At 45.2% G+C, this 14658-nt stretch overlaps 1 protein-coding gene across 1 annotated transcript in view; it reads left to right on the forward strand.

The window, feature by feature from the left end:
• Positions 1 to 14658, forward strand: part of SRPK3 (SRSF protein kinase 3) — a 76865-nt gene that overhangs the window by 44433 nt on the left and 17774 nt on the right. Inside the window, exons 10-11 of the mRNA XM_040323028.1 lie at positions 11483 to 11693; positions 13157 to 13414. Of these exons, the coding sequence (XP_040178962.1) occupies positions 11483 to 11693; positions 13157 to 13414 (469 nt within the window). The remainder of the gene's footprint in view (positions 1 to 11482; positions 11694 to 13156; positions 13415 to 14658) is intronic.

A 14658-nucleotide genomic window follows, 5' to 3' on the forward strand; every position in this document is an offset into this window, starting at 1 on the left:
GAGAGAAGTTAGCAGCCAGTGTGCAGCTGCCTGGGAAAGCTTCAGATCACATGGAGACGAGTGAAGACCCCTAAATGCCACTGGGCGCCGGAGGAGGGGCGGGGCCCCAGAGAGTTGTGCAGCAGTAAGCGAGGGCTTCCCTCCTGACAGTGAGTGACATCACTGGTTACTAGACGCCAAGCGGTGCGGCCCTAGCAACCAGTCCAGGAAATGCAGTGGCTGTGCTGGCTGACAGGCTGTGTCCTCCATTGAAACTGTACAGGACCAGGGACAAACATAGGCACCCTAAGCGGCTGCACAGCGGCAAGGTAAGGGCCCGTCCTGCTGGGGCCCCTGGCCAGCTCGGGGCCCCTGGCCAGCTCGGGGCCCCAAGCAGTTGCTTGCTTTGCCTGTTGTGTTCCGACGGGCCTGCCTGGGAGTATTCCAGTTAGGCATCATGAGGTATGTTAATGGCCTACATCTATAGCAATGGCTTTATTCAACTTTAGTCAGAGCTGCACCGTTTGTTTTTAGCTACATGTGCCCCTTATCTGCATAAGCAGTTTTGTGGTAAATGTGACCTATCCCTTTAAAACCGTATATTTTTCTGTTTCAATATTTGTATTGAAAAATTTTCAAGAATTGGGTCCACAACGCAGGTGGAGCATATCAAAACATTATGAACAGTTATAAGGCTCGATTCACACTAATGCATGGAATTTTTTTAACATGAGTTCCTATGGAACACGTTCACATCAATGCATTTTTGGGTCTCTGTGTTTTTGGAAAGGGTCTGGGACTTTTTCTCCCACAAAATGCAGTGTTTTGCATGTAATAGAATTCAATGAACCTGCATCCAAAATGCAAGTATTACATTTTTACAGTGATTTTGAAGTTATTTAGCCGGGATTTGCGTTTTTTTTTTTTTTTTTTGCTGCCACATTCACTGTATATAACTGGTTACTAAGAAGGGTGCTTTCCGCGTTTTTGGACATGCGTTTTTACCACGATTTTAACGCAATTTGCTTCTTTTTTATTTTACACAGTATATAGCTGGTTTCTAAGGAGGGGGTTGGGGAGCCGGTCGCCACGTCCTTAAAGGGGTTGTAAAGGTTCATCTTTTATTTTCTAAATTGGTTCCTTTAAAGCGGAGCTCCACCCTGAATTTAACTAAATCTCAAAATTTCTAATGCTCCAAAACAATGCTACATCGGATAGTTTTATATAAAAAAGTTTTACTGTACCATCTGAACTGGTATGGCTTCCGGTCTGCAGCCCCTCGGGTTTCCGTCGGGTTTTCTGTGGTTTCCTGTCCCGCGCTGTGTCTTCTGGGAGCTTGTCTCATAGCTCCCCAATTATCATATTTGGCCCTGTGACAGCAAACATCGCGCGACGTCGTTTAGCAGGAAGTGACGCGGATGTAAACAAGGGAAGGAGGGCGGGCGTTTTGAAAAATCTCCATTAGACAGATACTGATGCGTGAGATCGAGCGGTGGATGCAGGGACATCAGCATCCACCGGAACAAGGAAGTGCCGGGCTGTGGGCTTATGCCCACAGTTAAAATGGAGACGAAACCGGAAGGAAGAATAAAAGTTATTATTTGAGACTGGATAGCAGCGGAGCGGCCGGGGGAGACAGGACACGTGAGTTGCGCAAATTAGGGTCATTTAACTTTTAAATAGACATTAAGAAAAAATCGTTTTTGGCGTGGGAGATCCGCTTTAAGCTAGTGCATTGTTGGTTCCCTTACCTTTTCCTTCCATTTCCCTTCTAAATGTTTTTTTTCTTTGTCTGAATTTCTCACTTCCTGTTTCTCCTCAGTAAGCTTTCCACCATCATCCGAGCGGTGAAAAGTCATTTAGAACAGCTTACTGAACACCTTACTGAGGATAAACAGGAAGTGAGAAATTCAGACAAAGAAAATAAAACCTTTAGAAGGGAAATGGAAGGAAAAGGAAAGTGAACCAACAAAGCACTAGCTTAAAGGAACCTATTTAGAAAATAAAAAACAAACCTTTACAACCCCTTTAACAACCGATAAGTCATCAGCTGTCAGCAGGCTTTCCTGCTGAATGTAAAAGAAAGAATTTCCTGCAAAAAATGTGGAAAAAAATGGCGTGGGTTCCCCCCACAGGTCTATACCAGACCCTTGGGTCTAGTATGGATTCTGAGGGGACACCCCCAACCCCACACTACAATGTTAAAAAAAAAATGGCGTGAGGTTCCCCCAAAATCAATACCAGACCCATATCCGAGCATACAGCAGGGCAGGTCAGAAAAAGGGGGGGAGCGAGCGCCCCCCCACCCTGAACCATACCAGACCGCATGCCCTCAACATGGGGGACCGCATGCCCGCACCCCAAAGCACCTTGCCCCATGTTGATAGGGACAAGGGCCTCTTCCCGACATTCCTTGCCCGGTGGTTGTCAGGGTCTGCGGGCAGAGGGCTTATCGTAATCTGGAAGCCCCCTTTAACAAGGGGACCCTTAGATCCCCGCCTCCCCCCATGTGACTGAGTATGAGGTACATTGTACCCCTACCCATTCACCACAAAAAAAGTAGTGTAGTGTGAAAAAATACAGTAGGCAGTTTTTGATGAGTCTTTTATTAAAAATATCTTCTTCCCCGCGTCATCCTCTGGTCTTCCTCTATCTTCTTCCACATCTTCCTCCTCTGGGCTTCTCCTTCTCCAGCTTCTTCCTTTGCTCCAAAAAAACAGAAAAAAAAAACCCGACCCTTTGCCATAAAATGCATAGATGTGAACTACATCCATTGGAAACCATGTTAAATGAATTGTAGTGTGTTTCTGCAAAACTGAAAATGCACTAAAGAAAAATGCATAGGTGTGAACCAGGCCTTAAACATGGTTTACCTACAGAATCCTGTGAATTCCATACAGAAATCTGGTGATTATAAATGCTTTTTTGCAGGTTTAAAGTATACTAGCATACTAAACCTTGGTAGAATTTAATCGTTCATAAAAAGGATTTACAGTTTGTGACAAACATGCCATATATTTTAAATGTTAGAGACTCTATAGTTCGGTACTTGCCTAATTTTTGTGTATTGTAATGTGTGTCTGTGTAGGCTTTGTTGGGTATGCTGCAAAAAAAAAAAGCAAAACTACGGATCAGTACTTGCTAGAAAGGTGCATGTGGAATTTCATTGACAAATGCCTTAAACAGATTGCCCACAGCTCAGCTCTGGCACCCAGCAAAAGTGACCTAATTAAAATTGAATTCTGCTTCTAACATTGAAAGCCCGACTCTGGCTTCAGGCCTCCGTATCCCAGTGCCTGCCGTCCCCTCGAAATGCCGACACTGTATGTTTTCATTTTTTTTATATACTTGCCTTTTCCAGATTTCTTCAAGCCAGCTAAAGGGATGCAGATCCTCTTCCCCCCTCTGATCTTCTCCAATGGTGGGAGTTCTTTAACCACTTAAGGACCGGACCAATATGCTGCTAAATGACCCAAGGGGTTTTTACAATTCGGCACTGCGTCGCTTTAACAGACAATTGCGCGGTCGTGCGACGTGGCTCCCAAACAAAATTGGCGTCCTTTTTTCCCCACAAATAGAGCTTTCTTTTGGTGGTATTTGATCACCTCAGCGGTTTTTATTTTTTGCGTAATAAACAAAAATAGAGCGACAATTTTGAAAAAAATTCAATATTTTTTACTTTTTGCTATAATAAATATCCCCCAAAAACATATATAACATTTTATTTTTTCCTCAGTTTAGGCCGATACGTATTCTTCTACCTATTTTTGGTAAAAAAATATCGCAATAAGCGTTTATCGATTGGTTTGCGCAAAATTTATAGCGTTTACAAAATAGGGGATAGTTTTATTGCATTTTTATAAATTATTATTTTTTTACTACTAATGGCGGCGATCAGCGATTTTTTTTCGTGACTGCGACATAATGGCGGACACTTCGGACAATTTTGACACATTTTTGGGATTATTGTCATTTTCACAGCAAAAAATGCATTTAAATTGCATTCTTTATTGTGGAAATGACAGTTGCAGTTTGGGAGTTAACCACAGGGGGCGCTGTAGGAGTTATGTTTCACCTAGTGTGTGTTTACTACTGTAGGGGGGTGTGGCTGTAGGTCTGACGTCATTGATTGTGCGTCCCTAAATTAGGGAACACACAATCGATGACAGCGCCACAGTGAAGAACGGGGAAGCCGTGTTTACATACGGCTCTCCTCGTTCTTCAGCTCCGGGGACCGATCACGGGACTCTAGCGGCGATCGGGTCTGCGAGTCCTGCGGTCCCGGTCACGGAGCTTCGGACAGGTACGTGATTGTGCCCAGCGGTGCCATTCTGCCGACGTATATGTGCAGGAGGCAGTCCTTAAGTGGTTAAAGTGGAACTAAACCCATTATTTTACCTGTTTCCCAAAACAGTTATGCCCCGTACACACGATCGGAAATTCCGACAGCAAAAATCCGATGAGAGCTTTTGAACGGCAATTCCAACCGTGTGTATGCTCCATCGGAATTTTTGCTATCGGAATTTCCGCCAACAAAAGATCGAGAGCTGGTTCTCAAATTTCCCAACGTCTGTAGCAATTCCGACGCGCAAAATGCTGACGCATGCTCGGAAACAATTTGACGCATGCTCGGAAGCATTGAACTTAATTTTCTCGGCTCGTCGTAGTGTTGTACGTCACGGCGTTCTTGACGGTCGAAAGTTCAGAGAACTTTTGTGTGACCGTGTGTATGCAAGCCAAGCTTGAGCCGAATTCCTTTTTCCGAGGGAAAATCCGATCGTGTGTACATGGCATTACATGTCATGAGTGATAACTGTCACAGTTAAATACTATAAGGGCTCTTTCACACGGGCGGCCCGTTCAGGTCCGCCTGCCAGTTTTTTAGGCGGACCTGAATGGGCGCTCCGTGCTCCTCTATGGAGCCGGGGATGTCAGCGGTGACATGCCCGCTGACATCCGACCCGCCAAAGTGTGACGGAGGAAAAACCTACTTTTCCATCCGTCTGGCGGATCGGATCGGGTGAACACGGACACACGGTCCGTGTTCATCTGATCCCCCCATAGGGGAGAGCGGAGAAAAGACAGGGCGGTCCCTGCACAGTGTGCGAGGACCGCCCTGTCATCCGCCGGCTCAGTGGGGATCAACGGAGCAATCCCCGCTGAGCAAGCGGAGGTTCACGGGGCGGATCATTACTGATCCGTCCCGTGTGAAAGGGGCCTAACAGATTGACACTGCTCCAAGCCTGCAGTTTCAGTCTCCCTGGTTTACGCTCTGTATTCAGGTGCTGTCAGAGACCAAACACATCTCGCTCCAAGATACAATATAGCAAACAGGTATTGCTGCACACTGTATTCAACTCCATTGTGAAGTAGATGGTAGACAGGCATCAGCTCAAATCTCTGCCCTTGACTTGTTTCTGAGTTCCACCTAAAAATGGAACTTCCGCTTTATGTGCTGATGACCCCCTGCCACATTTGGCATGTAATTTTTTTTTGGGGGGGGGGGCGGGTACCCAAGTTTTTACAGGCACCCTGGTGCCACAGCGTCGGCAAGGAAGTTCACCAATCTTCTGGGACACGTCACAGGTCCCAGAAGATTGCCCAGCCATTCACAGCGCGTGAGACAGGTGAGTGTCGGATTTTTAAATGGGTGGAACTCTGCGTTAAGTGCTGGTTCATACTTGTGCGATGTCAGACATCGCATGTGATTCGCACCGCACTGCTGTGCAGATCACATGAGATGTCTGTGTGAGGCAAATTCAGCCGTACAGACGCGTCCCCGTGCGACATGGGGACGCGCTTGATTTAAATGATACACGCCCCCTACCCGCCTAATTTGAATTCCGCCGGGTGATTTACGCTACGCCGCCGCAACTTACGGAGCAAGTGCTTTGAGAATACAGCACTTGCCCGTGTAAGTTGCGGCGGCGTAACGTAAATCGGATACGTTACGCCGCCGCATAGATACGCAGATTTACAAGAATCTGGGCCGATATCTTTTGGTATAACATACCCCATGCTAAAATATATAGAGACAGCAAACATAAATATATTGGTTATTGTTAAGCCAAACAAGGATTACATGCATGTTAGAGGAAGGTAGAGGTGGTTGCCCGTTAACTTCAGATGGTGGTTTTACATGCTGTCTCAAATCATTCAGCAAAAACATGCAATCCCAATCTTAGGCAGCAAGGTCAGCAGACTATTAGCATGCATTAAAAGGGTAATTTACTCAAGAGAGAATTCTACCACTTTACAAAACTCTGGTTCTGTCTAATCTTGAGTATGCCACCCAGTTTTAGTCACTAGTCCTCAGAAGGAATGGCTGAAACTGCAGAGAGTCCAGAAAAGGGCAACAAACTCCATAAGGGGGCTGGAAGATCTTAGTTGCGGATTGTCACCTGCCACACGTTGCGGATTGTCACTTGCCACATGTTGGGGATGGTCACTTACGTCACCTGCCACACGTTGCGGGTTGTCATTTGCCACATCATATGCCACACGTTGCGGATTGTCACTTGCCACGTCACCTGCCACACGTTGCGAATTGAAGAATGTCTACACACATAAAACTTGGTGTCCCTGGAGAAGAGACGCTTGAGAGGAGACATGATCACAATGTACAAATATCTAAATGGTGATTCTAGCATAGGGTGAAATCTATTCAGTCTCAGGTCGCTTATCTACTTCCCACCCGGCCACTGCACATATACGGACGGGTGGGCGCTCTCTCCTGAGTAAACATTCAGGAATGTCCCTTAGGAGGGGAATCGCGTGCGCGTTCCCACGCAGCGGAGCGATCCCGATGCGCTCATGTCACCCGGACACGGTGCATCTCAGATTGGCAGACGGGCTCTGTGATTGGCCCTCCTGATCACATGACGGGCATGTCCAAACACGGCCGTCATGTGATGTAAACAGAGAGCCGGTTGCTAGACGATCGGCTTTCCTCTCCTCACACAGAAGTTGTCGATGAGGAGAGGCGAGCGGATCGCTGCAGCCGGCTGGTGATCAGTAAGTATGAGCTATTTTTTACAGCTTTTTACTCGCTGATCACCAGCCTAGTGTCACACACAATGTAAAACTCACAAAGTACACAAACAGCTCCCCAAAACACATGTTCCCACATAGTAAAAACACCTGTCTCCCACATATGTAACCGTAAACTCACATGTCCCAATGATCATTTGCACACATGTCAGTGATCACCTGCGCACATCTGTACATGGTAATTTGTGTACATCTGTCCGGGATCACACAAACCAATTATTATACACCTAACCAGATTTTTTTTTACCAAAAACATGTAGCAGAATACATTCTGGCTTAAATTTTTGACAAAATTTGATTTCATTGAATTTCTTTTAAAATAGAAAAAAGAAAATATATATTTTTTCCCAAATTTCCGCTATTTTTTGGCTTATATCACAAAAAATAAAAAACGGAGTCATGAATAAATACCACCAAAAGAAAGCTCTATTTGTGTGAACAAAATGATAAAAATTTGGGTACAGCGTAGCATGACCGGTCAATTGTCATTGAAAGTGCTAGAGAGCTCAAAATTCACCTGGGAAGGAAGGGGGTGAAAGTGCCCTGTATTGAAGTGGTTAAGAAGACACACGATGACTCAATGAAGTTGGATGAGAAGGGGTTTAATCTTAGATTGTGTAGGGTTTTATTTTTACAACTTTAGAGCGGTAAGGATGTAGAACTCCCTTCTACAATCGGTGGTGTCAGTGGGAGGTGTCAATAATTTTAAATAACTTTTAGGTGGGCATCTTGGTGACCACAATATATACAGGGATGTGGTAGAGACATAATACATACACACACTCACACCAGATGAACTAGTGCCTTTAATCAACCTTACCAACTATGGCCCGGATTCACAGACACTGGCGCATATTTATGCCGCCGTAGCGTATCTCCTTTACGCTACGCCGACGCAGCGCAGAGAGGCAAGCACTGAATTCACAAAGCACTTCCTCCCAAATCTGCGCTGGGTTTCTCAGGCGTAAGTCAGCGTAAGTGGAAGTGGGCGTGAGCCATGCTAATGAGGCGTGACCCCATGCAAATGATGGGCCGAGCGTCTGATTGATACGTATTGCCAACTGTGCATGCGCCGTCCCGTGGGTGCATATCAGTGCGCATGCTCACAATCACGTGAACAACCTAAGATACGTCGGATCACTGCCTACGGCGTGAACGTAACCTACACTTAGTCATATTCGCGTCCTACGTAAAATACGTCGGCTTATGTTCCCTGGTGCAGCCCTTTGCATGGATGCTGCTGAGTTACACCTCCTTTATGGGGCATAACTTTACGCCGGACGTATGACTTTACGCGCACTGTGTCGGACGGACGTACGTTCGTGAATCGGCGTATCTCCCTCATTTGCATATGTGAATAGAAAATCAATGGGAGCGCCAAATACGTCCAGCGTAAATATGCGTCCACTCTACTACGGCGTGGACAAGTTACGTCGGTCGGATGAAGCCTATTTTCAGGCGTATCTTAGTTTCTGAGTCCGGCGCATAGATACGACGGCGCATATGTGCACTTACGCGGCGTATCTCCAGATACGTCGGCGCAAGTGCTTTGTGAATCCGTGCCTATGTGACTCCTAGGTCATCTCGCTGATAAAAAAAGAATTTCGGATCCCGGTCTCGGCTTCATGTGAATTGAGTTTGGTGGTCTCAGCCCGGCTCCCGGTGGGTGTGCTATGCAAGGTAAGCCTGTGCTTAGTACGCCCACCCCCCTCCCACAAAAACCACCACACCTACACACGCACTCTAAATTGGGTTAACACGCACATTGACCACGCGGTCTCTAAAGAGAGGCGAAGGACTAATGGGGCTGGTTGAGCGGGCTAATCCTCTCACTCCCTTATAGGGAGTCCCTCTGCCCCGTTGGGCTTCAAAGCGGAGCAGGTAGGGCGGGCTGTGTGGGAGGACCCCCTCACACACCCGCCATTGCCACCCGGGGCATGGAGAAAGGTGGCAGATTGCCTCTGGGGGAGGCCTGCCTACTCCCAACTCCTGCAGTCCAGCTCCTCTCTCGAGCACACGCACAAAATACACTTTAAAAAAAAAAAAAAAAAAAAAAAAAAAAAAATAAAAAAAAAATTAAATGCACACTTGGGTTTCTTGGATGGGCTTTTTATGCATAGGAAGGGAAAAGATCAAAAAGACATCCCAAGAACCAGGAATAGCATGGGAATCAAACCTATATAGATTCTTTGCTAGAAAGGTTGGCTAGAAAATGGCTGGAGAGGTTAGAGTGCCCACAGTTGTATGGTTGTTAGCCGGTTTTGCCTTAATCTGATCAAATGAAGATTGTCTTATGTTTGTGAACATTCTTAGAAAGAGCTAGTAGGACATATCTTGACCACAGAATCCCCTGTAGGTATAGCGGGGCGCTGGATGAGGTCTCAAACATCAGCCAGGGAATGTTCCTGACCGGAGAGAACCACTGGGATAGTTGTGATAGTCTCGCAGCCAGGAAGTACTTCCAGATATTCGGGAGGCCCAGGCCGCCGGAAGATTGGGATCTATGTTGTAGGGCGTAGCTATATCTGGGTCTCTTGTTTGCCCATATGAATTTGTTTATAAGTCTCTGTATGGCTTCCAGCTTGGATCTCGAAACGTTAATTGGAAGTGAGCGTAAATAATATAAGAGTTTAGGAAGAATGGTCATCTTTATAGCACACACTCTGCCCAGGAAGGAGATATGGTAGGGGGACCAGGTGTTCAAAAGTGTGTTGATCCGTGTGAATAAGGGGGTGTAATTAGCTTTGAATAGTTCTCGGTGATTAGGGGTGATGTTGACCCCCAGATATTTAATCGAGGAGGTGACCCATGTAAAGGGGAAGTTAGACTGGAGTAGATTAAGGGTGTTTATGGGGATGTTGATAGGCATGGCAGAACATTTATTTAGATTAATTTTAAGACCAGATATGTCCTATACCGTGACCTCATCAAGCGCAACATTATAGTAGCCCATCTGTACCAACTCTGGCTCAACACTAGAGATCTTTTTCAGTTATCCTCAGAGATCTCCCCCCTCACATCATTTCTGGGTGACCCTAGACTTATCTCAGCCTACCATGATAGGCCTTCATTTTCCATCTGGATAAAATGTAATCTACTCACTTTGAATTCACTGCAATCCAGGTGGAGATTTAAAACATTTGAATCCCTACAAAGCGAACACAGTATTCCCCCCTCTGAACATGAAAAATTTCTACTGATCAAGTCCTTCTATCAAAAACACTTTTCACTCTCCACCACTCCCACAGTCACTGTTTTCGAGAGAGTGTGCCTGTCTTCCTCCAGAGACAGGGGTATGATTTCCAGATTATACAACTACCTTAATTCTCACTCCATCCCTGAAAAGTCCCACCCTATGCTTCAATGGGAGGCCGAACTGAATGTCACCCTTCCCCTGGACACCTGGCTCACCATGTCGACTAATCTTAGGAAATGTAATAGAGCAATCTCTTTCAGAGAAACCCCAATGAAATTGTTCGCCAGATGGTACCTTACCCCGTCTAAGATTCACACCTTTTACCCTACACTCTCTCCGTATTGTTTCAGGGGCTGTCAGACAGAGGGCACACTGCTTCACCTATTTTGGAACTGCCCACGCTTGTCCCCCCTGTGGCTGGAAGCAGCCAACAGATTTGAAAAATCTTCCAAACATAGATTCCATCTCACGCCTCAAATTTGCCTCCTCTATGACAACATCCCTGATGTGCCCCTTCCATGTTCTAGAGCCATGGGTGCTCAACCTGTGGCTCTCCAGCTGTTGCAGAACTTCAAGTCCCATCATGCCTCTGCCTTTGGGAGTCATGCTTGTAACAGTCAGTAGCTTGCAATGCCTCATGGGAATTGTAGTTCTGAAACAGCTGGAGAGCCACAGGTTGAGCACCCATGTTAGACTTTTCCATTCACTCTGTAGCTCTATTCAGTGGATGATTGCATTTAACTGGAGATCTGATGTCATATCATGGCCTCAGGTACTTGATAGGATAAATCTCTTGATGCTCACTGAGAGAATCTACCATATTCTCAATGATAGCCATCACATCTTGAAAAAAAATGGGCATACTGGTCACTCCCTGATTGATTGTACCATTCCCTCTATAGATATTACCATGTTCTATATTGCTCTGATTGGTTAGTCTAAGCCTCAACCTAGCACCGATATGATTACCCATCATTGACCATTCTATGTATCTTCATTTGTGTACATCTATGATGTTCTTTTTCCACAACTTACATGTACTAACGTTGCTTGTATGCGATTTATTTTTCTACAATAAAAACTTTTGTAAACAAAAAAGAAAGAGCTAGTAGGTTGTCACATTTGCCCAGGTTTAAAAAAAATGCATAAACCCGTTTGTGTATAGATCTATTTTAAAGAAAATCACGTATATTTTGTTCTTCTGAAAAATATGTCATTGCTGATATGTCTGTTATTTTCCATGAACCATCCCCTTAGAATGGAACGGTATCTAAAAACAAGAAGAAAAAAATTAAACGGCAACAAAAGCGCCAGCAAAAATTGCTAGAAGAGCGACTGAAAGATATTCACAACATGGAGGAACTAGGATCTAGTAACGGTTGTTTCCTAGACGACTGTTGCCCGAGGCACAATGATCAGACCTGCAATTGCCACCAGGGAAGCCATAAAAATGTTGACAGGATGGAGAGTGAGTATCTGGTGTCTATTATTATATATTAGTAAAATATTGGTTTATGACCAATTCAACATTACCAAAATACTAAGAATAGCTTAGGAGAAATTAAAGTGTTACTAAACCCAAAACCCTACATTCACTATATATGGTCTCCCACAGTACATAGAACATGGAAATGCAATCGTTTTAGTAAATATAAACGGCTAAATACCCTTTTTCATCAGCAGTCAGAGCAGTCTTGTGGCTTCTATTAGTGGCTGGTTAAAGCTTGTAGGAGGAGTTTTCATTCTGCTCTGACAGTCCTATTAAGCTGCAGGACCCCTGACCCTCTGTCGGGACAGTGCTGATTGACCCTGTGCTGTTCAACAACTATCTAGCAATACACACCAAACAGGGCATATGCAGCTTGTCCCCTAGCCTCTGTTCTACTAGAAGATTGGGGACTGTGGAAGAAAGGGAGGAACAGAAAAGACAACTCGGCTGTAAGAATAGATTGGAGGAACTGAATTTAGAGGCGGTTAAGAGGGATATGATCACCATGTACATGGGTCAGGGGTGCCCAACCTTTTAAAGCGCAAGGACCACTTAAGCGACTTGGTAACTGGTCGCAGGCCACAATAAACAGAGCAGATGGCAGGTCCATGTCTGCTCTGCATATGCAGAGCGGACACGGACACAGCCCACTATACTCTTTTATTTATTTTTTTCTTTTGCGGATCGAATTGGAAGTAGGACACAAGTCAGTTTACATCTGCCACTCCTTAAAGGTGACTGGAGGGTCCAATTGGATCAGACTGACCGTGTGAAAGGAGCCCAAGGCTGCTTTCACACTGATTTGCTGTGGTTTACCAACGCAGTGTACCTTTGGCTTTCCTGCACTTTGCAATAGACTTTCATTATATTCTGCAGGTTTGGTGCACTTTCAGAAAGCTCACCAATCTCACAGGTAATAATAGATGTCTATGGCTCAGTGCAGGTAACCCGCAGGTAACATTGAACTGGGGGGGTTATTTATTAAAGGCAAATCCACTTTAGTGCAAAGTGGATTTGCCTTTCGTAAATAACCCCCAGTGTGCCTTTTCCTTCTGTGTTCATCAGTAAGGATGAGCTCCGTCATTTTCGCACACCCCACGTGCAGAGCCCGCCAGGAAGTTGACACTGCGCTGCACTAATCACAGGCAGTGAGACATTGTCCCGATAAATGGCTGCAGAGATCGGGAAATGTCTCACTGCCTGTGATTAGCGCAGCATAGTGCCGACTTCCTGGCGGGCTGTGCACGTGGAGTGTGCGAACGCGCCGGAGCTCATCCTTATTTATCAGGCTTATGTCATTCCTCTCACCGGAAAGCCCAAATCAGCTAATATGCCTGCAAAAAAAGGTGGAATTATTAAGCAGCACTCAATTTTATTGGTGCAATATAAAGCCGTGTTGTTGTATTGTCGCTGACCATGAATACCTTTTTTTCATTCAACAGATCCTATCCCTTCTCTCCCTCCAGACAGTGAGGGTGCAGACTCCTCTCTGGGAAGCGGAGGTACCACATGTCTTGCTCGGAGCCCTCAATCATCTGAAACATATGAGAACTGCAATGGTTTTGATAGAGTCCCTCGTTGCATTAGCCCAGACACACACACCTCTGGCTTCTCCAGCTCAGCCTTTTCTGCCACCTCCGGCTCTGCCATATCTGGGTATTCTGGATGTCGAGAAAGAGGAGGAATTTTATCTCCAAACTGTAAGTTTGACAGTAGAAAATACATAACAATTAGACATGTACTGGCAAATAAACAAGGGTTGCCATTGCCGCCTTTATTTTAGAATTCTGGTTGCCTGGCTGGCTCTGGTTTCAATGCCGCCATTACCGCTCCCCCTTCTCTACAGTACAAATGGAATGTCAAGTTGTAATTTGGAATGCCAAGACACGGTGATGCAACAAGAAGATTCTTTAGAGTCTTATATGATTTGTGCATATCATCAGTCCATTGTAACTTTGTAGGTTGGTTCTGGGTGGTGGCTGCCCAAAGAATGGAATCATAATGAGAACACAAAAAACAAAAAGATACTTGGGGGGCACACCCTAAAAATGCTATACATCTAAGATGGTGCTGCTATAAGACCAAATACAGTACAAAACAGATTATAGCGCACACATACAAAAATGACATTTGTCCTGCAAGGCTAGTTAAAAACACCTGAACATATTCAAAAATACGGGGGTTTGGTCACACTATATAGTCATATAGTGCTAAGCCCACTTACTGCGACATAATGAGAACAGTCTGGTATCCATTGTCTGCAATAGATAATTATGCCAAGAAAAGTCATAATTTCTGCTTTTGTGGATGGTTTAGGAAGCGTAGTGATAGCTTTTACCCTGTCTGGAGAGAGCTGTCTTTGCCCACGGGAGAGGAGAAATCACAAGTATTTCACAGTTTTATGGCAATATTGTAGTTTGCTTTTGTAGACTCTGTGTCCTGCCTTGGCAAGATGTTTCATTAAAGAAATAGTCTGTTTGGCATCCCTTTAGATCAGCATTGATAAGAAGAAGGAGAGTGGAGCTGCAAATGGGAGTGCAAGACCTCAGGGTTTCCTGAGCTCCTCGAGAGTATACGGCTGGGGAGTCCACAAAGCCTTGTGGAAGCCTCACCCAGGTCATCTGAATTTTCTTAAAGCTAAATGTCATTAAGGGTTGTGTTTCTTCATCGATCGAAATCGAGAAAAAAGCATTGGAAAGGTCTATGACCGTGAAATATTCAGCATCGGGTGGTATAGATGTTATCAATGAGTTAACATCAGGTACCACCGGTGCAACAGGTGGTACGATGTTGTTGATGGCTCTGAGATCTTGTGTGAACCTATAACCCCCCTTTGGCTTTGGTATAGGATTTATGGGTGTATTGTAGGCAGATACAGTGTCAAGGGCTGGGGATCGCAAACAAACAAGTGGAAAACAAATTGTCAGGTGGTAGACATTAACTT

This window comes from Rana temporaria, chromosome 9 (assembly GCF_905171775.1).
Source record: "Rana temporaria chromosome 9, aRanTem1.1, whole genome shotgun sequence".
Classification (NCBI taxonomy): domain Eukaryota; kingdom Metazoa; phylum Chordata; class Amphibia; order Anura; family Ranidae; genus Rana; species Rana temporaria.